The 25623-nt window shown below is 32.5% G+C and overlaps 1 protein-coding gene across 12 annotated transcripts in view; it reads right to left on the minus strand.

Annotated features, from left to right (window-relative positions):
- The window catches only part of Argl (Argininosuccinate lyase), a 147069-nt gene that overhangs the window by 61273 nt on the left and 60173 nt on the right, over positions 1–25623 (minus strand). For 10 of the 12 annotated variants that reach the window (XM_085817228.1, XM_085817227.1, XM_085817225.1 and 7 more), the window contains 2 exons: positions 17372–17452; positions 8416–8475 (listed from right to left, as the gene is read on the minus strand). In XM_085817228.1, the coding sequence (XP_085673354.1) occupies positions 8416–8475; positions 17372–17452 (141 nt within the window). The remainder of the gene's footprint in view (positions 1–8415; positions 8476–17371; positions 17453–25623) is intronic. The other 2 variants (XM_085817229.1, XM_085817226.1) reach the window with 1 other exon arrangement.

Here is a 25623-nt window from a genome sequence, read left to right on the forward strand (position 1 = left end):
CTGTAAATGTGAATCAGATAATGTTTAAATAAGCACATAACTGTCATGATTATATCTATCTCATGCAACTTGTACAATACAATGTATGTAATTAACATATCTACGCTTATACACAGGCCTTGTATGCCCATGTAATATTTATATTTTATATGGAAGAAATAATTCCTTCTGCCAGGCAGCTCTCAGTACTTAAATTTTGGTGGGAGGGAAATATAAGGTGTATTTTAATTGTGATGAGTGGAGGCTTTGTTGTAAGCTCAGATATGGGGCCAACTGTTCATATTATTTTGAGTGAAATAAAAGGTAGTTAATCCTTCTTGAGTTTATAATTTCTGTTATATGAACTAAGCAATAAGTTGCTTAATGGTTCACTAGGGTTCCTTGACTTTTACTTTAGAAGAATAAGAGGAACACTTTTTATTTACACATGATTTTGGAATTTATCGTGTAAAATTTCTATTTAAAATTAATAAAATAGTATACTAAACTCTAGAAAATGAAACTATGATACAGTTTGCTTTACAACTATCAATAATTTTAAGTTTCAATAATAATCATCAATGTAATTAACTGTGTAAGTCTGAAGGAAAATTAAATATGGATATAAGAGGAGCAGGATTAAGACTTGAACAATATGTATCGTTCAACTGCAAATAACTCTTTGAAAAAGTGAACAAGAAACTGATACATGATAAATCAGATTGGAATCATTTTTTCCTCCTCTCCTGACAAAGAAGGACCTACATCTGATTGCCTTGGAAATCAACACAGTTTTATTTAAAATCCATGCCAAACTAAGTTTTGGCTTAATTTTAAATGATACACAATACCTTTCAGTCATATGCAACTGCATAAGACATGTACAAAAGAAAGTAATAACATAAATCAATTAATATATATTTAAGCATTTTTTTTTTTGTTTGTTTGTTTACTGTTTTGATGCTGCAGAAAATACAATGAAATCAATCAAAACCAAAAAATTGGCTACATAGCACTGATAATGAAATGTAGATTCGAGAAGATTATGTGTTTTATTACTTAAATAAGACATTTTAAGACTGCTTCCTGGTGAGTTTCAAAGTTAACAATTATAATTTCTTTTCTAAAAAGATATTTATGATTTTCATCAGTTAATTTGGCTATCAGTTAATTAACTATTTGCAGTGGTTCCTGAAATAAAATTTCTAGTGTCTCTTCAAATGAAATAATCATTTCTGATACTTTAACATAATTTTATTTCAAATTTAAAAATTCAAAAACATTTGCAATTCCAGTTCATTATTTGACTGGTTCCATTCAATAAAATGTCAACAGAACATCTTATTCTGTTGCCATTTTGATGACATATGAATTTTCTTTACACATAAATCTGGTATATATCATCTGCAATTTAAAATCAATAAACTGATTCAAATAACCAGGTAAAAAAATGTTCATTCTCTTACCTGCCCATTTGAGGAAAGTGTTTAACCCTTGTCCTAACTCCTCATATGAGGGCCGCATACAAATATGTGTAGAGATTTAAAAAAAAAAAAAAAAAAAAAAAAAATGCTAAAATCATTTAATTAGTGGAATATTTCTTTTGTCTTAGAATTTCTCATTTTATGATTCTTGTTTTGAAGTACAAGAAAGTCTGTTTTTCTTAGTATTAGCATACAATATGTTCCTAAATTTCATGAATTTTTTATTGACCACTATCAAATGCGATTTACTGATGTTTTTGCAAGACACCTATATGTAAGGACAGAAAAAAGGACTCTTTCCCCCCCCCAAAAAAATAATTATAAAACTGATTTAAAATGGATTCTGAAGGCATTTTTTTGTGGCGTCTGTATGTACATACGCATGCATGTATCTCGGCATGACTCAAAAACGTGTAGGCTCAGAAAGTTCAAATTTTGTATAGTGTAGGATTGCTATAACATGTAGATGTCCTCCTATTTTGGTTGCAATTGGCTGCACCAAAAGTATATAACTATATGCATACAATTTAAATTCTAAGAGCATATATATATCAAGTGCAAGTATTAAAATACATGAATAAATATAATATTCCAAAAAAGTTTTTTAATCCTAAAAAATTATTAAAATGCATAAGTGAATAATTATTGAGCAGGCAGGAGACATACTTATCAAGGGGAAGTTGCCTCCAAACATATAATTGATCATTTATTTGTTTGCAATTAAATTTCATTAACTTTTAATTTGCTTTTTACAAATAGAGAATGTTTGTTAAATTCAAATAACTATACGTATTCGTCTCAGTTTCTTTATTCTTATATAGTTGTAAATTGTGCATTTTTTGCTTTAAAAATGATTGAACTATGTTGTTCTTATCTTCTGGCTAACGTTTTTATGCTTTTAGTTATCCTGCATGTTATAGTTTAGAATTATCAACAACTTAGAAGTTGTTTAAGTGCGGCTAAGCTAAAGTGACCACACATCCCAATTTTGGCGGGACAATCCTGCCAATTTTTAAAAATGCCCCGCTTTTTAGAAAATATCTGCATTTCTTATTTTAAATGTACTGTAAAAACATATTACCTATTATTTATTAATTATTATAGTGAATATAAAGAAATACAAAACCACATAAAATGCATACAGAGTAAACTAAATTAGGTGATGTAACAAGTTAGATTTATTCGGTGGTGCTCAATCCTTGTCATTACGTCTCGTCAAGGAATATGTATTGTTAATGGAGGAACAGCTAGCATTAGCTGAAGGGCTATTTGCTTTCTACACCAGAAACCACAATCAAAGTTTCAGATCAATTGATTGTACGTAGCAAATGATCAAAACATTGTACGACAAAAAATTTGCATGTACAAGGACAAAAACCGAAGCAATTACATATTTGTAATGTTTTATATCAGGGGGAATGCCAGAGCAGCGTGAAATTGATAAACAGATTTCGGAATGGTCAGAGAAACAAATCACCTCTCTGTCACTTTCTTCATGCCTTTATCCATTTTTTGCAGCAATTCCACTTTTTGTTTAATGGACATCGAAACATGCTTTCACTTTGTAGATCCTTTGGCAGCTTCAGAATTGGAAACTCTTTTTGACATAATTGAAAGTTACATAATCGAAAGTTAAAGCTTGCTTTTTATAAAATTGCTCTAACAGTCTTCAAAAAATAATAAGCTGGATCTAGTTACAAGATTAAGGAACAACACAATCTGCAACATTAACTGAAATAGATAATTAGCTTATACCCTCCGTTATATATTACATGCGCATGTGTAAAGGTATTATGCGCATATGCAAACACATTATGCGTTTACGCATGCGCAGAAAGTTTGAAGCTTTGAGATCCGGATTATAGATCATTCCGGATTATGGACGTCCGGATTAGACTTGATACTGTATACCCCATTTTGTTTGTTAATGTTTTGCTTTCTGTTGATGAGCTTCATAGTTCCCCATTCGCAAAAAAAACTTAGGTGTATCAATGAAAAGCTGAACAAGGCGTTGATTTACAGCCTCATCTGAATTGAATGTTTTACTAGAAAAGAAATTTTGAAGGCAGCAAAACAAGTGAAAGTCTGAGGGCTCAGGATCAGATAACTATGATATGTGTGGCAACACCTTTTATCCAAACTCAAATAATTTTTGTCAGTGATCAAACTGGTGTGTGGTCTTGTTTCTCAGTTCCCACCAATGGGCCAACAAATCAGCCTGAATGTGTGCTATTGCCAACTTGACAGTTTCAATGAATCCAACATCTAGAAATTTCCAGACCTCAGTAATCATATAAGAACTGCATTCTATCCTGCTACCATGAGACCACACACAAGTTTGACCACCTGACAAAAATTATTGGGGTTTGGATGAAAAGTATTGCAATGTGTATCATACTCGTCTGATCTTGTGCCCTCAGACTTTCCCATGTTTCAGTCTCTTCAAAATTTCTTTTGTGGTATAACATTCAGTTCAGCTGAGGCTGTAATTCAGCAACTCATTCAGCTTTTTATTGATATAGCTAGGTTCTTTTGTGAATGAGGAACTACAAAGCTCAACAAAAGAAAGCAAAACGTTATTCAACAAAATGGGCAATATACTATTGACTGATCATTGTTCTTTATATAAATAAAGGATGTATGAAGAACATTAAAAAGAGTGCCATAACTTCTAAGACAACCCAATATAATAAATAACATTTGGGAAAAAAAAAGAGATTGGGTAAGTACTTTTGTGGACATGATATTTATATATATATATAGCATTCTACAAATTAAGCATGTAGTAATTAATATATTTGCTATTTAAAAGGGGAAGGAAAACATTATGCTTTGAATGACTTCAAATTTCCCACGGAAGAAGCCAAATGAGTTACTTATTCATTAGTATCTTTATCATATGCGGCTTAAATGTCTGTTTGTCGCCGATAGTTTATTGGTTGCTTGCGTAACTGTACTAGTTAATGGGGTGAAGTTGCCATGGCATTCAAATAGTCCATATACACTAATACCATACGTGCAGTTATCATTGTTTTAATTAAATTATCATGGTATTTAAGAACATTTAAATATTTTTAATTCATACATTTGTTGCTTATTATGCATTTAACTATATTTACATATGAATTACCTAAAAACTTGCAAACGTTGAGAAATTAAAGGAGACGAAACCAACTAACGAGTTGTGCGTAGTACATCTCATCAGGTGGGTTTACCCAAACTCCTATGCTAAATATTCTTTCATGTAAAGAGTTTAAAATTTTGCCCGATTTTATTCTGACATTGTATTTTACACTGAATTTTCAACTGAATGCAAATTGAGCATGTCAGGGGGAATGTGAACATTTGTTTGCATTAGCAATCATCTGGTTTTGAAATGGTTTACAACTGAATGCAAATCATTTTAATCACAATTTATAATATCTAGAACAGCAGTCATTTTGTATGACCGCCGGGCTTTCTAGTAATAACATAATTGAAGTAAATATATAGGGTCATATAAAATGTCTCTGCCATAGTTCTTTGCCACTAGACAGTGTTGATGTCCAGCAATATTCACCCTATTGTCTCAAACGGACATGTGCTTAACAGGTGACATTCAGTTTTCATTGTTTGTGAAGATAGTTTTCTAATTCGTTGCTCGTGTAAAAAGGTATACTATTTGAAAATATGTAAAATATCTGAAGAAATATGCTATGTGATGCTTTTTTACTATAAAAAAAGTCAAAAACATGCTGAAAAATTTGTGAAGTGTATGGTGAGAATGCTGTGAGTTAACGAAGGACCCAGGAGAGGTTTACTCGATTCCATTCTGGAAATTTCAATGTCGAGATTGGAAGGGAATTGTCCCTTATAAGCTGCTGCAACCTGGCAAAACCATCAATTTGGCCTTATACTGTGCACAACTCGACCATTTGAATTAAGCAATCCAGAAAGAACGACCAGAATTGGTCAACAGAAAGGGAGTTGTGTTCCATCATGACAATGCACAGCCACACACATCTTTGATGACTCGGAACAAATTGAAGGAAGTGGGTTGGAAAGTTTTGATACATCCACCACATAACCCGGATCTTGCACAGTCTAACTGCCATTTGTTTTGGTGTCTGCAAAACTCACTTGATGGTAAAAAAAATTGGCCAGCTGAAGCACCGCTGAAAATTACTTGGCCGTGTTTTTTGATGATAAACAACAGAAGCTCTACACCGATGGAATTATGAAGCTACTCGAAAAATGGCAAAAGTTCATAGATAATGATGGTCAATATGTACTTGATTAAAACTGATTTTTAATATAGAAAATTTTTGTTCAAAATGTATGAAAACACCACAGAGACTTTTTATATGGCTAAAATATTTACATACAGTTTTCATTCTTGAAATGTTTACTTAGTACACCTGGAAAAACGTTCTGCATGCTATAAAAAACAAATAAGCTTTTAATGAGTTGCAGTCTCCTTTGATTTTAAACTGCAATTTCTGTAACATGGTAGTTTGGAGTTCTTGTAAAATAGTTAATGTGATATTATAGCCTGAAACAGTCCCTCCCCAAAGGGCATTATAAAAGTTTTTTGATGAATCTGAAACAGCAGAATACTCAAGCTAAATGCATGCAATACCTGCACCTCAGATGAGGTTTGTTTATACAGAGCAAAATTTGACTCTGCATAAATGAATATCTAACATCAAAAGAATATCTAGACACATTGCTACAATGCAGCCTCACTTGATCTTAATTTCTGCTGCTATCACAGATAACCTTATGAACAGAGATAAATCAATGCAGTATTTGAAAGAAAATCCATGCAACAACTAAAGGCATGATGTTATATAATATTATTTGGCTGATTACATGTTTTTACTCTCGCCAAACTTCTTTTTATAGCAAGGCCGGACTCATCTATGCATTTAAACAAATATTAGACTACTATGCTGCTGGTTACGTTACATGTTTATAATACAACTTTAATCAAGAATATGTAACTAAATGCTCAAAGGAACAGAAATTTGTGATTTTGTATTATCAGTTACCAACTTTTCCTAAGTTTGGCATAGCCACTTAGCAATTGAATTAGCTAAGGAATGTGATATGCTTGTTATAAAAAGATGTTGCATAACGATGGCAGCATACAGCAGATTTCTGATAACAATTAATAAATTTTCCATAAATGGAAAACAGCAGAATAATCCACAGAAAAGAAGTCTGCAACTTATATCATTATTACTGTACTTATTTCAGCAAGCTTCTCAACAGCATATGAGTATTAAAAAACCTCTAGATATATTTTTTGTGACAAAAGAATATTATTTTAATTCAAAATCAAAATTGCTCTGCACACAATCTAATCCAGTGGGCCAAACTACTATTCAAGTTTTATAGATATAAACAAACTTTAACAAAATTTCTATCATAAAATGACACTGCCTTAAAATATTAATTGCTTTTGCAAATTTTACAAAAAGATAAAATTAATTGAAGATATATATTTTGATTTCTTTTACACTGTGGTAGGTACACTGTGGCACTTATTGGTTATACTGGATCATATTTTCTTGGTAATGATTTCTTTTAGTACCATGAATTCTTTTAAAGATAAAATATTGCCAGTGGCTAAACCATGAAAATTCTCACAAAGGCAACCAGCTCACTGAGAGTTCAATCCAATTCTAAGTAACGGTATTCAGAGGTCTTACTACTCAATGGTGGTAGGTACCCAAACTCTTGAAAGATGATTATAAGCTTTGAGTTCTCTCACTAGCAAATTCTGCAAGCTGCACTTGCTTTACATTATAAATTAAATGCTTAGCTACTACAATAAAAGAAACGCAAATGAGCAAAATTGATGTAATAAGAGATGAGAAGAGAAAACGCAAATGATTGTTATGCAGAATATCTTTTGCAGACAGAAAAGCTAGAAATTAGAAACAAATAAGGATTACTAAAATGTCACTGGAGATACTTTGTCACCAAAAAGTTACTGCCAAGAAAATGTGACTCGGTATAAGTAATAAGCACCAAAAGTATTTTTATTACATAATTAAAAAAATTCTTCATTTTGAATGGTTAGGAGAAAAACAATCGGTAAAATAGTTATAAGTAAGAATTTTTTCAAAATATTCAAAATAAAATGCTGGGTGTTTTTTTTAAATCTGGACAGTACATGTTCAATTTTTATTTTATGCATGTATGTACCAGTTTATTCTCTTCTTTTTCTGCATATGGAAGTATAAAATTCTTTGTACTTCTTGTTACTCTGATCTTTCATACTTTTTTAAGCATATAAACATTTTATTTTTCTGCAGTATTTTTATACATTTTTTTAATTAATCATTTCATTCAATATCAGAAAAAACTGCCTCTAATTCAGATGTGTAAATGATGCTGAATATCTTTTTTTTCTTCTTTTTTTTTTTTTAAAGATTTTAATCTGTGTTTGTATGATAGACAAAACCCATCTTATGGGCAGCTAAATTTTTTATTTTTGCAATAAATGAATAAAAATGGGCACTTACTTCATAAAAACTGCAAATAATTTTTAAAAATTTATTTATATTTCCCAAATTGAAAAATAATTGTTAATAGAAAATTCAAATAACAAAAACAAATAACAATCCTGTATAATTAGAACTGACATATGGGTGCTACATTATTATGAAACATTAGGCTGAAAATTAAATTAATTAAATGAAAACTATTAATCCAGAAAACACCAAAGCTGAATGCCTTAAAAACTGCACAAACCGACAGAAAGAGTTTTATGACTTGAACACTGTTAAAGGACATATTAACTTTGTACTGTTATAAATGCTACATATGTCAAATACCAGTTACACCCCTTTTGAAAAGTCATATAATAGATCTTTTGAAGCAAAAAACACATTCCACTCAGCATAAAAAGATGTAATATGGGCAGAAGAACAAAAATAAATAAATAATAACTTAAGATAAGTACCTGATCATTTCTACTTCGCCCAACATGAAGTTTTCCCCCTATTTCTTTTCCAATAATTTCCTGAAATTAGAAATCGGATTGCCTATTCTACACCTGTGTACAAATTTCAAATAAATAACTAAATACATACAGACATAGATCAGAGTAAAAGATGATTTTACAGAAAAAGCAGAGATCAGTGTTGCTTCACAAAATATATTAAGGGTAATGTACTTTAATACGTTAACTGCCGAGCGACATTTTCAAAAATGGTTCCACCATGCCAACAAATTTTAATTAATTAATTGTAAAATAAAAATACAAAACATATTTATGAGAAATAATGAATTTAAATAATTTTTAATTGCTTTATTAATTATGGGAGTTATATCACAGTCGGTTTTTGCGATACACTTTTATATGACAGCACCAACTACGAGTCTACTTGTAACAAGTACATTCATAGTTGGTGGTTGCTTATAACAAAGATTGATTATTTTTACAACAATTATTATAACAAGGATTACTATAAATTTCTTGATTATTTTTACAGTTCCTATGTTATTTTCTTTATAATTACATATACAGTCAAAGGTCGTTAATTCGGACTCGCAGGGACTTCCGCGATTCCGGATTATCGATTTTTCCAGACTATAGATCATCAGTTTAAATCTGGTAAGATGGCATGCAGAAATTATAAAATTAAAAATATGAAACCGTAATTTATGAAATAAAGAACAATTATGATCTAAAGGGTATCAAAATTTACAAAAAAAAAGCTTAATAATTATTTGTTTACTTTATTAAAAATTTCTTTTAATGTAAGTTGTTTAAGTTGCTTCGTTTTATGTGATAATACTTTCTCTTTAATTCTATAAACATACATAATTTCTTGTTCAGTTACAAAGTTCCGCTGTTCAAGTCCTAAAATTGCTGTGTCGAGAATACCGACTAATTTGCCAATCGAAATTTTTTCGTTTTCAATAACCTCTGTGTCACTTTCATCACTATCGGAAGCGAATTATAATGACGAGGAATTTGATTTAAATCATATCAAAGATGGAGTACATCGAGATGAAATACTACATTTAGTAAGGAATTATAAGCCAAATAAAATAAAAACATCTGCCCTGAAGATAAGAATAGTGCTGACAGATCAACTTCCAATTCATTGTGCGCCGCGGCGAAGTCCACTTTTAAATTCATGTCCACAATCTAACAACTTTTGGTTTCTGAAAGAGTAGAAGTGATTAAAATAAATAAAGCATATTCCAAATGTTTGTCACCCGAATGTAGTGAAAGAAATTATGCAGCGAGAGATTGCTTCTGTGGCAAGCCACATAATAAATTAGTTCATTTTTCAAGACAAAATAAAAAAAAGCCTGATTGCAGGACTCTTTTGAATGTCCTTAAGCTGCAAAGCATGAGCGGAAATCAAATTTATGAAAATGCGGTCCCCCCCCATCCAGGATTCAAGCATAAATAAACCTGTCATCACCTCTTTCTTTGCAATAGCTAACACAAAAGATGTTCTATTGAGCACTATTCTAGCATTAATTAAAAATAACAGTTTGCAGTGGGAAAAGGTGAGATGTATATTGGATCAGTATTACAGACATGTTTATTAAGTCAACAATGTGTAAAGTGCTTAGGAATAAAAAGTGAAATAAATAAATACACTCTTAAACAAAAACAAATACGACGCACCAAGAAGGAGTTATCCGAATAAGATGAAGATCGGTAGAAGTGATAGACATGTACAGAAAAACAAATGATTACAGTTTGAGAAAAATTGGATGATTTATTGAAGTGATAGAGCTTCACAAAGTGAAAAGGTCAGTAACGTGCTTGTTCACGTCAGGCCCTTATGCACGCAGTTATTCAGCTTGGCATCGATTGATAGAGGTTGTAGATGTCCTCCTGAGGGATATTGTGCCAAATTCTGTTTAACTGGCACGTTGGATTGTCAACATCCCGAGCTGGTTGTAGGGCCCTGCTCATAATGCTCCAAACGTGCTCAAAAGGAGAGAGATCCGGCTACCTTGCTGGCCAAGGTAATGTTCGGCAAGCACTAAGGTAAGCAGTAGAAACGTGCAGTGTGGGGGCGGGCATTATCTTGCTGAAATGTAAGCCCAGGGTGGCGTGACATGAAGGGCAATACAATGGGCCTTAGAACTTCGTGGATGTACCACTGTGCTGTAAGGTTGTGACAGATGACAACCAAAGGGGTCCCACTATGAAATGAAATGGCATCCCAGACCATCACTCCTTGGTTATCAGCCTGTCTGCCTGAAGACAGTCAGGTTGATATCACATCACTGTCCGGGGCATCTCCAGACTCGCCTTTGCTGGTCATTGGGGTTCAATTCAAAGCGGGACTCGTCATTGAAGACTATTCTACTCCAGTCAGTGACATTCCAGTGAGAATGAGCCCAACACCACTGCAAACGAGCTTGACGTTGTACAGAGGTCAATGGTAGTCTGGTAGTCAGCACAAGGGGTGCCGTGACCTCAGCCCCCTTTCTGGGAGCCATCTATGAATGGTCGTTGCAGTCACTGAAGCACTAGTTGCACATACAATCGATGATAATGATGGATCTGCGGTTGTAAGTGCCGCTATGACGATTGCTCGGTCTTCAAGTTCTGTCATTTCTCTAGGCCTACTGCTTCCTTCTTAATGCTGTGTGAGGCCATGGTTCACCCATTCCTGCCAACATCAGTCTAATAGTGGCATCGCTCCTGCTCAAATGTCTAGCTATTTGCTAATAAGGACCAACCGGCTTCTTTGTACCCAACTACACAACCTCTCTCAAATTCTGACATCTCATATTGTTCGCGGGCCTGTTTGCAAGGCATAGGTACTGTCTACCAGAGTATATGGAATGAAATTCATGAAGAATTTATGACCTGGAATCGTAATTTCTCCTCTTAAATATCCTCTCAGTTGCACACTTCATGTGCACTGTAGCGACGACCGTTCATTCATTGGCAGTCAAATTGTAAAATTTTGCAATTTTTTGTCGAAACCTCTATGCATATGAATTTGTTTCCAATTTTCTTTATATCTTCTTGGTGCATTGTTTTTTTTTTTTTTTTTTTTCTTTTTCCCCCTAAGAGTGTACATTAATCTTATGTTTAAATGATTTGCCAATGGTAGCGACGGGTCACGTTACGACAACAACCGCAAATAAAAATAGAAGTTTTGAGAAAGATGTAAATTTGCTTGTAGTAAAAAAATTACAGATCTTATACCACATCAAGTACTCAGTGTAAATATTGAGATTTTAGACTTAGTACCATTAGCTGATTACAGTTTTAATATCCCAGGGAAAACTGATTTGTTGTTAGGAGCAGAGTTTTCTATGAATTGAGGCCAGGACAAATTTATGCAAAAAATCCAAAACTACGTTTACAAAATACAATGTTTGGCTATGCCACCAGTGGAAATACATTGCAGATTGATATGGGAAGAGGATTTAAATAAAACATTAAAAAATTTTGAGGAAATTCAAAATGTAGATTTAGAATTAAACAAAAGTAAAGAAAATTTTATGTGTGAGGAACATTTTGTGTGAATGCACTGGAGAAATGAGGAAAGGAGATATGTGGTAACAGTACTCCTTAAAAAACTCAGATCGCTCTGGACTCGATTGTTGAGAGATCCAAAATCTCTCTCTATATATAACATGACTTAATTCATGAGTATACTGAACTAGGACATATGAAGGAAGTTAAAGAAAAAGAGCCTGAAGTGCCATATTATGCAACAAAGCATGCAGTATATAAACAGTATATAAACCAGAAAAAACTAGTATTAAAGAGTCATCTTTAACTGTTCAAGTTAACAACTACCAATATTTTACTCAACTCTCTCCAGGATAATGGTGGAGTTATACAACAAGATTTATTTTCGATAATGACTGGATTTAAAATTCATGTATATGTCTTAATGGCTGATGTGAAAAAGATGTATAGGATTATACTGATAAATGTCAACACAACCTTCAAAGAATCCAGTGGAGTGATAGTGCCAGTAAGCCACCAGACACCTATGACCTGGTAACAGTTATGTATGGTACGGTCAGTGCTCTCCTCATAGTAATGAGGACACTAAAACAACTTTCATTAGATGAAGAGAGTAATTTTCTGATGACAGCGCCTGTGTTACGCCAAAATTTCTACATGGATGATATGTTATCCTGAACTTCGACGTAAAAGAAGCCAAAAGAGTTACAACAGCAGCTTATAGAGGTTTTGCAAAGGGCAGCATGCAGATGCATAAATTGTGCACAAATCATTCTGAACTTCCTCTAAATCAGAAAGAATACAATTCTCTGATCCAGTTGAAATGAAAACCTTGGGCATGTCATGGAAACCAATAAAGGACTAATTTTCCTTCAGAGTTAAAGCAGAGCCTAGTGTATTATACACTAAGAGATGTGTCTTATCTTCAATTGCCAGAATATTTTATCATTTGGGTCTTCTTGGCCCAGTTACAGGCAAAGTGAAGATTTTTATGCAGAACTGTAGCATCTTAAAATTGATTAGAGTGATAGACTTCCTGCTACGGAAAAACAGGAATTGCATCAATTTCTGGAGACACTAGAGAGTATAAACATCGATATTGACAGATGTGTAGTGGCTGACCAAGCCAAATTGTTGAGATCCATGGTTTTGCCGATGGTTCTGAATGTTGTTTCAGAGCAGCAGTTTATTTTAAGTCCAGCAGTTCTTCTGGGAGAATACTGGTAAGGTTAATCACGAGAAAATCAAGAGTTGTTCCTCTTAAGTGCCTAAATGATTCCCAGGTTTGAGCTATGTGCTGCTATCCCATTACTTTGGTAAAAAAAAAGTTGGTAAAAAAGTTTTTATCACCTTGAAATTAGCAGTGATTCAAGTCTACTAATGGGTAGCTTCAACAATAGCCCTTGCATGGATACAAAAGCAACCTATGTACCTTAAGACATTTATTCAGCATAGAGAGGCCACAATTCAAGAACCTTCATCTTTTCAACAGTGGCATCAGATTTGAATCTGGCAGACCTCCTGCCATGGGATGTAGATTCTGATAAGCTAGTGCATCACAAATTGTGGTGGTGTGGTGCAGTGTTTCTGGTGGACAGTGACTATCCAACTCAGATAGTAATATCTCGGATAAAAGTCAAGAGTTCAGTGCAGAACTCGAAAACTCATCTCATAAAGACTCTAAAGACACTTTACCAGTGTTGAATGTTAGTAATTTTTAAATATAATTTATTTAAATCGAGTAATAATTATATAACTATTTTAAATGTTGTTAGTTATATTTTCAGGTTTGTGAATAATTCGAAAAATCCCTTGTCAGGACCAATTAGCATGCAGGGAAAAGTCAAAGCAGAATTGCTCTTGATGTGAGAAACCCATAAACATAAGACAATATTACCTACGTTAACAAATTTATGATATTAGTTATTGAACATTATCACAAAAAATTTTTGCATGTTAGTGAAACCGCACTATTGAGTCATGCATGCGAAAAGTTCTGGCCATTAAATGTTAGATTGATTTGTCATTAAGGTAGTACATAATTGTATTTCATGTAAAAAAAAATAATAATGGGAAATCTCCCATTAGACATTGTACCAGATTATCTTCTTAATTGTAGTGGTATGGACTTCTGTGATCCATTTTTTATAAGATATTGTAATGAAAGAAAAGGAATTTTACATACAACGTATGTTTGCATATTTATACGTTTTGTGTCAAAGGCAGTGCATATTGAAATAGTCACAGATCTAACTTCTAAAGCCTTCATACCAGAGTTAAGGAGATTTATATCTCTCATAGGGATAAATGTGTAATATTATATTCTTACAATGCCACAAATTTTGTTGGTGCTAACAAAGAAATAAAAAAGACTTCATAACCTAATAAAAATCCCAAATGAAACTCAAATGAAAAGCTAATTATTTATCTGCCAAGAATATTGAATGGAAATTCATTCAACATGGGGCACCCAATTTCGGAGGCTTTGGGGAAGCTGCAATTAAATCATTCAAGTATCACCTTAAAAGAGTTGTAGGCAGCACAAATTTAATGTATGAAGAGTTCTTAACAGTAATTATATAGACTGAGGAAATTTTAAATTCAAGACCTCTGTGTCCATTAACAGCTAACGAAGATGATTTTGAAGTTTTAATGCATGTGCATTTTTTGATAAATAGATAAATAAATTCAGTTAATGAGCCTGATTTAACCAATTTAAAAGAAAATCGACTTGAAAAATGGCAGAGAATAACAAAAATCGTGCAATTCATCTGGAAAAAATGGCACCATAGTTACTTAAATGAACTGCAACAAAGAAATAAATAGAGATTTAAAAAAAGATAATATTTATATATGAAATTAAGTGTGATTGATAGAGGAAAATGTACCTACTCACAAGTGGGTTGTAGGTCAAATAATTAATTATGGTGGAGATAAAAAGAAATTCAGGTTGTTAAAACTAAAACTAAAGCATGTATATTTAAAAAATGTATTTCCAAAATCTGTGTTTTACCTATGCCTGAAAGAAAATTTTTATATATTAAGTGTATAAGTGAAATTGTTTTTAAATTGTGCATAGGTAAATTTTCAATGAGAATTATTTCTTGTGTTATGTATTGTATAATGGTTTAAATGCTATGTTACTGAATTGTCAGTGTTTTAATTTGTAAACTACTATGAAATTTCTCATAAAGCTTAGTGATTGGATGTTTTAAAAACATTTCAACGCCAGGGAACATGTTTACACATGCTCAAATAGCAACTGGACTCCTGAGCTGAGAGCGGTAGAGAAAAGGTTTAAAAAAAAATGGCCGAGAGCCACTGTGTGTGTGATCTATGAACTGAGTACAAAAAACGATTATAATGGTGAATGAGTGATTATTATTATATTATGTAAGTGTCTTCATAACACAGATAAAATACAAGTTTATATGCAATCTTTAAAGCTGTCTAGATGTAAAACCAAGATAGAATGCCATATGGTGGTTCTGGATGGCTAAAATATAATGAATGAATATTTAAGAATGCCTGATAATTTTCTTTTAAAATTAACTTTTCACAATCTTAACTGTTTTTAAGGAAAGCTATTTGAAGAAAATACTGCTATCTAATTTCTCTGAAAATCAATTACAGTTTAAAATAATGATTTTTCTGTCAGGGTTATTGTTACAGTCAATTCTCAATAGCTGCCAAAAAGAATATGAACTACAGGCACAACTACTATTATTCTTAACATCTACCAAAGAATCGAAGAGCAGAGATCATAATGAATCCTTATTTCTATTGTAGATGTTATTACATCTAATGCAATAGCTAAGGAGAGAAAAGAATGTGTGAAATTTCTGATAAATCAACAAGTTTGAATGACAAAATTTTAACAAATTATTTCTGAATGTTTCTAAATTCACTGAATAAACAGATTTGAAATACAGACACTGTCAAAAATAAATATTAAAATAATAGCAATATAAACTGTGCAGAATTTTACTATGAATTTTAATGAACAAATTAATTGAATTAAATAATTATACAAATTGTGGATTTTATGCAATTTTGGAAAAGCATGACTTTGCTCCAACTGAATTTTTAAAATGATATTACCAGTAATCATTTGAATCTTTTGTTTCTTTATAATATGGGATTATGCATTCTGCTAAACAAGCCATCTTTAGTTGCTACAGAAGAATATTATTTACAAATTTAAAGACTTGATCTAATTTAGCACATAGTCCAGTTCCAGAATTATTGAAAAAACTTCCTACCGTTTCAAAACTTCCTATTATTTCAGTAATAAATTAATATGCTAATAAATAGATTTGAAAAAATGTATAGGCATATAAGTAAGTTTACATGTAACACATGGTGCAGGTATAAGCATGTAAGGTTTATTAAGCAATGAATTTGTTAATTATTTCATTTATTGTTCTTGCTATTTAATGTACTTAACTTACAATGTATTGAAAAAACATGCTTTCAATTATTCCTCTAATATTAATAAACTTTTTAACAAAAATATAATTTTTTTATTTGTGGTGACATTTAAAATTTTTATGTAACAAAATGGTACAAAAAATACATTTTCATATTGGGCTTCATGAAATTTAGCAGAATGCCTTGGCCATGGAAATCTAGTACAGATTTAGTACAGATACAGATTTAGTATGTATTTATTTTATATATACATACTAAATCACAATATAAATATATTTTATATAACTATATATAGTTAGCATTTATTGTGCTGATAGAGAGGTATAAACTTCTTTATCAGCACAATAAATTAATTAAAAAAAACTTTTAAATTGAAAGCAAGATATTTTTAAATATTGGATTATTTTTAAATAACTAATAAATGTTTTTTGTACTATCATTAGCACTAAATTTCAAATTTCTTACCAAATGAACTAAATATGATGGTAATGCCATCGCATAAACTGATGAAAAGATTCACCTCAGGAAAAGATCAAAACAAATGATGTGAGTGAAAGGAAAATTCTCTGAACTCTCAAATCTCATTCTACACAGAAATTATATTTCAAAGGTGTCATCATGAGAAAATGATACTACCATTTATTACAAAATAACACTGCCAAGAGGAAAAACACAAGAAATATGGATCTGTTCATCTAGACAAATATTACACATAATCAGTAGATCAAACAATATCTAATTTTCAAATAAGATACTATTTTATTAATCAAAAGTACTGTTTTGTGCAAGTTGCTTATTTCGATTTTCCTACATTCTTAAAAAAATGAGCTGAAGACTGCAATAGCGTGTGGCGATTAAACCACTTGTAATCATAATGCCAGATTCATACAGATTTTGAAAATTACATGTAAATCATTTCAGAAGTCTTCTTTATAATTTTGTTTAGGCATCAGATCATCTGTTATCAAAAGCTTAGTTATTAAAAGGAAAAAAAAGTACTGTTATCTTCAATCAATGATACCTTAAGCCTTCTTTCATTTGCAGAATGAATATCTTCATCTCCTTCTATCACAAACTGATTGGAAGCCCATTCTTCAGCTATCTATAATTATAATGAAGATGTATAATATACATTTAAATAAAAAATGACATTTTAAATTCAATACATTTTACTATTTAGGCAGCTAAAATAATAAAATACACTTACTATTTAGGCAGCTAAAATAATAAAATACGTTCGATGCAAGAAATGCAAAGAAATGGTTACCTTTAATTTTTACTCAAATCTTTTTTCAGAAATGAAAGGTGGGTAAATAATTTTGCAATTTTATTTAGCATATCTGTTTTCAGCAAAAGGCTGAACAAGTTGCAAGTATGCCCAGAAATATTTTTAGAGTTTAGAAAATCTAGACTTCACAATTGACTCTGACATTCACTTTTTAATATTCTTACGAAATGTTCAGCCGCCGTAAGATAGATTCCCCGCAAAGCAGGTTTAGAGTTGCCATAAAATACCAAGGGAAGGCAAGGTTGCCACATTTGGTGAGAAATCGCCCATTTGGCAACGTACCAGGGACGGTCGGAGAACCTTCTGGAACGAACTATTACCGGTTTAGCCCAGAATGTTCTCGAACACAAGTCAAAAGCTATATAAACCCTGCTGGCCTGCAGTCAGTTAGTGTGTGCCTCGTCTAGTGAGCTGATAGTCAGTCATTGTGCGAGTGTCTTGAAGTCTAGTGCCGAGCTGGTCGTCAAGTGCATCGAGAGAGTCTTTTAGTGTATCATAAATTAGTGCATCGTCGAGTTTTGTCTCAGACTGTGCTGAGTCGAGAGCTATACTCTTGTGCATCATCGAGTGCATTGCGAGTTGTTGCGTGGAGAGTCTCGAGAGTACATGGAGTTCCTAGAATGACCAAGCAGAGTCGGGAGCTGTACTCCGGTGTTTTGCAGTGAAGCTGTCTCCACCGTTATTGCCTGACGGTGTGAAGGCTGTGTCGCTGATTGTGTCAGCGTGTTTATAACAGTTTGACGACTGTAAAAGTGATTTTGGAGCGATCTGATTAATATTGGTAAATAAAGTCTGTTTTTAGATACTTCATCAAGTGTCATAGTTATTCACTCCAAATCTACGAACCCTGTACGAACGTGAAAAAAGAATATAATGCAAGAACTGGTGTCAAAAGAAAATAAAAATGCAATAATATAAAGGATTATAAATCTTGATAAAGTGAATAACTTGTCAGCAAAATTTAGGGATAAAGTAGGAAAATTAACATAATAACAACAGAACAGACAGAAGGATGAAACAAGACATTATACATTTCCATGCATGGTACGGTACATGAAGAGAATAATTACATTTAAAAAATATAATTTTTTTAAATTATTTGGATATAATTTTTATATTATTTTATATATGTATATTTTTAGCAATTACAACATTTAAAAGAGTAAAGTGGAGAGGAGTGATTAATTATTAATTTTAAGAAGTCACATGATCCCAAGATGATATCAACGTACGAGGGCTATCCAGAAAGTAGATTACGTTTTGGAATAAAAAAATAAACAAAGTATAGGAAACAAATTTTATTATATACAGATGAAAGCCACACTCAAATACTACTTTTCTACATAGTCACCATACAAATTAAGGCATTTATCGTAGCGATGTACGAGCTTGGAAATTCCTTCGTCGAAAAATTCGGCCGCCTGCGCCTTCAACCACTTCGTTACCTCTTCTTGCAGCTGTGCGTCGTCATCAAAACGCTGCATAGCCAGCCACTTCTTCATTGCTGGGAATAGGTGGAAGTCGCTCGGTGCCAGGTCGGGACTGTACGGCGGATGAGGAAACAACTCCCACTTAAAAGATTCAAGAACTTTACGAGTGACATTTGCCGTGTGGGGCTGGGCGTTGTCGTGAATCAACAAGATCTTAGAGCTCAACATTCCTCTGCGCTTGTTTTGAATTGCTCTTCTGAGTTTTTGGAGAGTTTGGCAATACCTTTGAGAGTATATTGTAGTGCCTCTTTCCAGGAAGTCCACCAAAATTACACCTTTTCTGTCCCAAAAAACAGTCGCCATCATCTTCCTTGCCGACATTGTTTGCATGCATTTCTTGGGTTTTTGGGGAGAACTTGTGTGCCCCCACTGCATTGATTGCAATTTCGTTTCACAGTTCACATGTTTCACCCATGTTTCGTCACCAGTAACGATGCGATCGAGTAAAGAGTCACCATCCTTATGGTAAGCGTCCAAAAAGTTCAACACTGCAGCCATTCGCTGATTTTTGTGGTCCTCTGTCAAGATTTTTGGAATCCATCTTGCACAAAACTTGTGGTAACCAAGTTTTTCGCTGATGATTTCGTGCAACAAACTTCGCGAAATTTGTGGAAAACTCAAAGAAAGTTCCGTTATTGTGAAATTTCGATTTTCACGGACTTTAGCATCGACTTTTTCGAGAAGTTCGGCGGTCACTATGCTGGGTCTCCCACTTCGATCTTCGTCGTGAACATTGGTTCGGCCATTTTGAAATCTTATGACCCACTGACGCACTCCACCTTCAGTGATAATGTTGTCCCCATACACTTCACGAAGCTGCTGATAGATTTCTATCGGTTTACAGTTTTTTGCAGTCAGAAACCTTATTACTGAGCGCACCTCGCAGCTCGCGGGATTTTCAATTAATGCAGACATTTCAAACCGTCACAGTATCTGAACGGAGCACAGCACGAACCTCTCACTAGCACGGCTAGATGCAGACTGAGCTGCGCAACGCTCTGACCCCAAGATGGCCGCGCTAGCCCCGCCCCTAGCGGACACAGACGGAAACGTAATCTACTTCCTGGATGGCCCTCGTATGTCCTGTTGTTTTCATTATTTTCAGAGAAAATCTTATGCACATTTAATTTTAAAATAAAACTATCAATTTTCTATGTGTCTTAGTGAATATACATTTTTAAAATACCAAAAATATTTTCAAAACTAATAATTTTATTAATGAGTTTGTATGATCATTTCATACCATCTGCACACAAAATTTCATCATTTCAGTAAAAGGTAAATTTTCAAGTAAAGAAGCATTTTTTATTTAGCATTGAAAAGTTGCTGAGTCAAATAATAACTAACAATTTGACAAGACTGGAAAAGGAGTTTAATAATCAAGTACTTTAAGATTTACAAATCATATCATACAACTTGAGGAAGCATACCCTTTCATGGCACAAATTATTTTGGATTTTGTGAAAATTTGACAATTGTTTTCTTTTGCTTTTATTTTACTCTATTTTTCTCTTTTAGTAAGTAATAATGAACTATTTAAAAGTAAAAATTAAACATAGTTGGATGGAAAAAGGTCACCGTAAAAAAATTGTTCATTTAAATATCTATGGGTAAAATATAGACAAAAGTTTTCATACAGTTACAATTTTGCAATAATTTAATGAGATATTTTTCAAAATTAAAATATTATGCTAACAAAAATCTATTTGTCCAATTTTTATTTAAAAAATATAGAACAAAAAATAAATCCAAGTGAAAAGAACCTAAACAGTGTAAAACGGAATGATTACTGAGATATGACATCGTTATTGCTTTTAGTCTGCGCCAATTCTGAAATCTGAGCTACATTTTTATCTGCAATTTTTAGACTAAAAAATTTGTCAGCTTCTCTGCGCAATCCATCAAATAGCCACTGTTGCAGAAATATTGGTTACCTGCTTCATTTTTACACTAAGGCTTTCACTGATTTCTGCTGTTTTATTAAACCCTCCAATTTTACCAGAAGCTGTGTTTAGCTACGAGTACTAGCTATGACTGGAATTCATTGCAGGAAATACAAACTTCCTGCATGTTAATTGGTTAATTTATTACTGTTTTGTCAGCCATATCCAGCTGTTTCTTTTTTCATTCAAACAAGTGTTAATTCACTCAAGCAGTTATAAATGAAGCAGAGTGCAGTCAAAATAAATTCTTTTTCAATATGCAGAGAACAAATAGCCTTCATTATAAAACAAAAGGTAGCCCATCGAAAAACAAATATGATTACATCAGCACAAATGCTGAGTGTTATGACATCATGCTTATCCATAACTGGCACTAAATAACACTGCTTGGCAATAGTTTCACAATCCATGAGGTAATACATAAGTACCAAAGTATTGTTAGTTTGGTACATTTATATTTACCATGTTGGCAACACCAAGTTTCTTCTCTGCGTGCAAGCTATGGATGCTGTTGTAATGTTGTGCACGTGTTGTTGAGTTTCAATAAAAAATGTGAAAAGATACGTTTCTTATTTTTCGATTTGCTTCTTCATATGATATCGATTTATTTAACATGGTAGCAGTTCTCGTGGTTCGTGAATAGGAATGAAGAATTTAGTAGTTATAATTTGTTTTAAAAGTTACCGGTACTAGCGTAAAAATGGCATGTACAAGAAGCAGCGATATCGGCATACCGCTAGTTGATGGTTCAGACTATTTTAATTGGAAAGTGCGTATGATGAAATTTCTTCAATTTAAAAAGTGTAAAGATGTGGTTCAGCGAAAAGTCAGTGAAAATGATGACATGGAAAAATGGGAAGAAAAGGATATCCAAGCTACAAATTACATTTACAGCGCCATAACAAACAAGCAATATTCACAAGTGTGAGACTGCATTTGATATAATTACAAAATTTGATGCAATGTATTTAAAAAATTCAACATCTCTACAAATTGTTTGTTGAAATAACTTAGAATGTGTGACACTGAAAAATTATTCTGATGTAAATATATTTTGAGAAGTATGTGAACGAGCTGAAACATGCCAGCGCCACCGTGACAGAACAAGAAAAATCGAACTATATGCTAAGAGCATTACTTTCAAATTACAGTCACATTGGTGTCTTAATAGATGTATTACCAGAGAAGGACAGAACAGTTGATTACCTAAAGAGCAAAATCAAATCAAAATTACTTGAAGATAAAAATGATTATGAAGATTGTGCACCAGCAGAAAAATCAAATGCGTTCAAAATTGAAACAAGCAAATCGGGTCCACAAGGGAATGTCTGTTCTAATTGTGGAAAACCTGGTCACATTAAAAAGAATTGTTGGCATGTCCATCAAAGGAACTATCGTGGTAATGGCTCTACTAATTATCTTGGTCGAAGTTCTTCAAACAATCAAGGATGTAGTCGTGCTTTTAGTGGACATCGTGAACGTGAAACATACTCTAACCATAGAAAAACAGTCATCAAGGCAATAGTTTTCACACCACTGTTATCGAAAGTAACATGACAATTTCCAGTGCAGATACTGTGACGAATAAAAATGAAATCAGTTGGTTACTGGATAGCGGATGCACAGACCACATTATAAACAATGATGAATATTTCAAAGAGCAAGTCACTTTGAAGGATCCTATTCAAGTAAAAGTCGGTGATGGAAGGATTTTGAAAGCTACAAAGGTTGGCAATATAATAGTTTCTTTTCCTGTATATAACTCTGAATCTATCGTAACATTGAAGAATGTATTTTATGTAAAAGAAATGAAAGCAAATTTATTAAGTTATTCAAAGATTACTGATAATCATAAAATAGTTTCAAAAGAAAAGTTCTTTAAATATATGATGTCAATGGTTCATTAGTAGCAATTAGCAAAGAAAGAAGAAAGATTATATAAAGTAAAGAGTTATGTTAAAAATAGTAAAATATTTGCAAATTTGACCAACAGTAAGTTAACGTTAAAAGAAAAATTGCACCATTCATTTGGACATGTAAATTTTAAATATCTGGATATTATGTGCAAAGATCAGCTATTAGAAGGAATCCCTAAAGAAATAGAAAACGAATAGATGAAGTGTGCCATATGTATTGAAAATAAAATGCACAATTTACCATTTAAGAATAATAGAAGAAAAGCAGAAGATATTCTGGAGATTATACATACAGATGTAAATGGACCTCACAGAACAAGTGGATGTAATGGTGAGAAATACTTTGCGAGTTTTATTGATGATTATAGCAAGTTGGCAAAAATTTACTGTATCAAATCTAAGGCTCAAGTCTCTGATTGCTTAATTGAATATGTAAATGAAATTCAAAATATAACAGGGAAGACTATCAAAGAACTAAGATGTGATAATGGTAGTGAATATATGAATAGCAAGATATACAAATTTGCAACAGAAAAAGGTTTTAAGATAAAGTCATGCCCACCATATATACATGAATTGAATGGTACTGCTGAGCGTTACAACAGAACTATAATGGATATGGCAAGATGTCTTTTATCCGAAGCAAAAGTTGACAGACGTTACTGGCCTGAAGTAATTAAAGCTGTTTAACTTTGATTTTAACATTTAAGTTAATGAAAGAAACTTTTTTTAAAATACAGTCAAAAGTCGTTAATCCGGACTCATCGGGACTTCGGCGATTCCGGATTATCGATTTTTCCAGATTATAGATCATCAGTTTAAATCTGGTAAGATGGCATGCAGAAATTAATAAATTAAAAACATGAAACCGTAATTTATGAAATAAAGAACAATTATGATCTAAAGGATATCAAAATTTAAAAAAAGAAAAAGCTTAATATTTATTTGTTTGCTTTATTAAACATTTCTTTCAATGTAAGTTGTTTAAGTTGCTTCGTTTCATGTGATAATACTTCCTCTTTAATTCTATTAAACAGACATAATTTCTTGTTTAGTTATAAAGTTCCACTGTTCAAGTCCTATAATTGCTGTGTCGAGAATACCGACTAATTTGTCAATCGAAATTTTTTCGTTTTCAATAACCTCTGTCACTTTCTTCACTATCGGAAGCGAATTATAATGACGTGGAACTTGTTTTAAATAATATCAAAGACGGAGTACATCGAGATGAAATACTACATTTAGTAAGGAATTATAAGCCAAATAAAATAAAAACATCTGCCCTGAAGATAAGGATAGTGCTGACAGATCAACTTCCAATTCATTGCGCGCCGTGGTGTTCCTCTCCCCCCCCCAGCAGCGTGAAATTGATAAACAGATTTCGGATTTCGAAACATACTTTCGCTTTAGATCCTTTACATATTAGCAAATATATATCGGAAATTCTATTTGATATAATCGAAAGCTCAAGCTTACTTTTATAAAATTGCTCTAACAGTCTGCAAAAAATAATAAGCTGGATCCAATTCGAAGATTAAGGAACTGCAACATTAACTGAATTAGATAATAAAAAAATTCTGATGAACTGTTTGCGTTTTTCCTGTGCAATCAAAAATGCATGGTTTACTCCTATTATTACAGTACACTTGGGATTTGGCAACATTGACATTACAAATGTTTTAGCGAGCCCGATAAATATTTTTTTGTAAATTTAGTATTTTGTGAACATTGTATGTAATTCTATTCAGTTGAAATAATTCTTCTAGGCCATTTAAAAAAGATGCTATTAAATTATCAGAAGAACCGTCAAAAGGTAAATCGAACAAAATCGCTGAAATTGAATAAATCACTGAAACGTTGCACTGAACGTTGCAGCATCTTACTTTAAGGAATATTTTCTTCACGCTTTTGTAATTCACTGTCGGAATTAAATACTGGAGAGCTTCAATACAGAAAGAGAACGACGTACAAAAATATGATGACGGCAGCTTATTTTGAATTGAGGAGAAATCTTCATGGTAATGCTAAATTTCTGCTTATTTTGTTTGTGAATACCTGCTTGCATCGTGCTAAAATTGTCCATACAATTAAATAGTGTTCTGTTTTGGTGTTTTATGACTTTCCAGTGATTAAAATTATATTGTGGTTTTCCAATATTCAGTGGCTTCAGTGGTGCAATATTTGATTATCATTATACTTGGATACATGGATTCGGTTATACCGTCGTGCAATATTTGGATACACAGATCATCATTATATTTGGATACATGGATTTGGTTATAACAACTTAAGTGCTATATCATATATCATTCATATTAATCGATTATTGTGTTCATGATACAGGTTGGTGCTCAGACTTTGCGCGTATGATTGAAAAATAGTGTTAAGGAAATATTAGCATTACTATGAAATATTGTAATCTATAATTATGCCTACTTAATTGTGTAATATTGAAAAACACGAAATATTTTTTAATTCATTGCAAATTGCAGTTTTATTACTTGTCGTTTAGTATCTATTCTTCCAAACACTCTGTAATTCGCGATTTTTTAAATATTGCCGTTCTATATGTCTATTAGATTATCTCAATAAACAAATGTTGGAAATTAGGTTTTGTTCTTTATTAAATTTAAGTA

The sequence above is a fragment of the Stegodyphus dumicola genome, chromosome 5 (genome assembly GCF_044657685.1).
Source record: "Stegodyphus dumicola isolate Sdum_Otavi_A_Nest chromosome 5, ASM4465768v1".
Classification (NCBI taxonomy): domain Eukaryota; kingdom Metazoa; phylum Arthropoda; class Arachnida; order Araneae; family Eresidae; genus Stegodyphus; species Stegodyphus dumicola.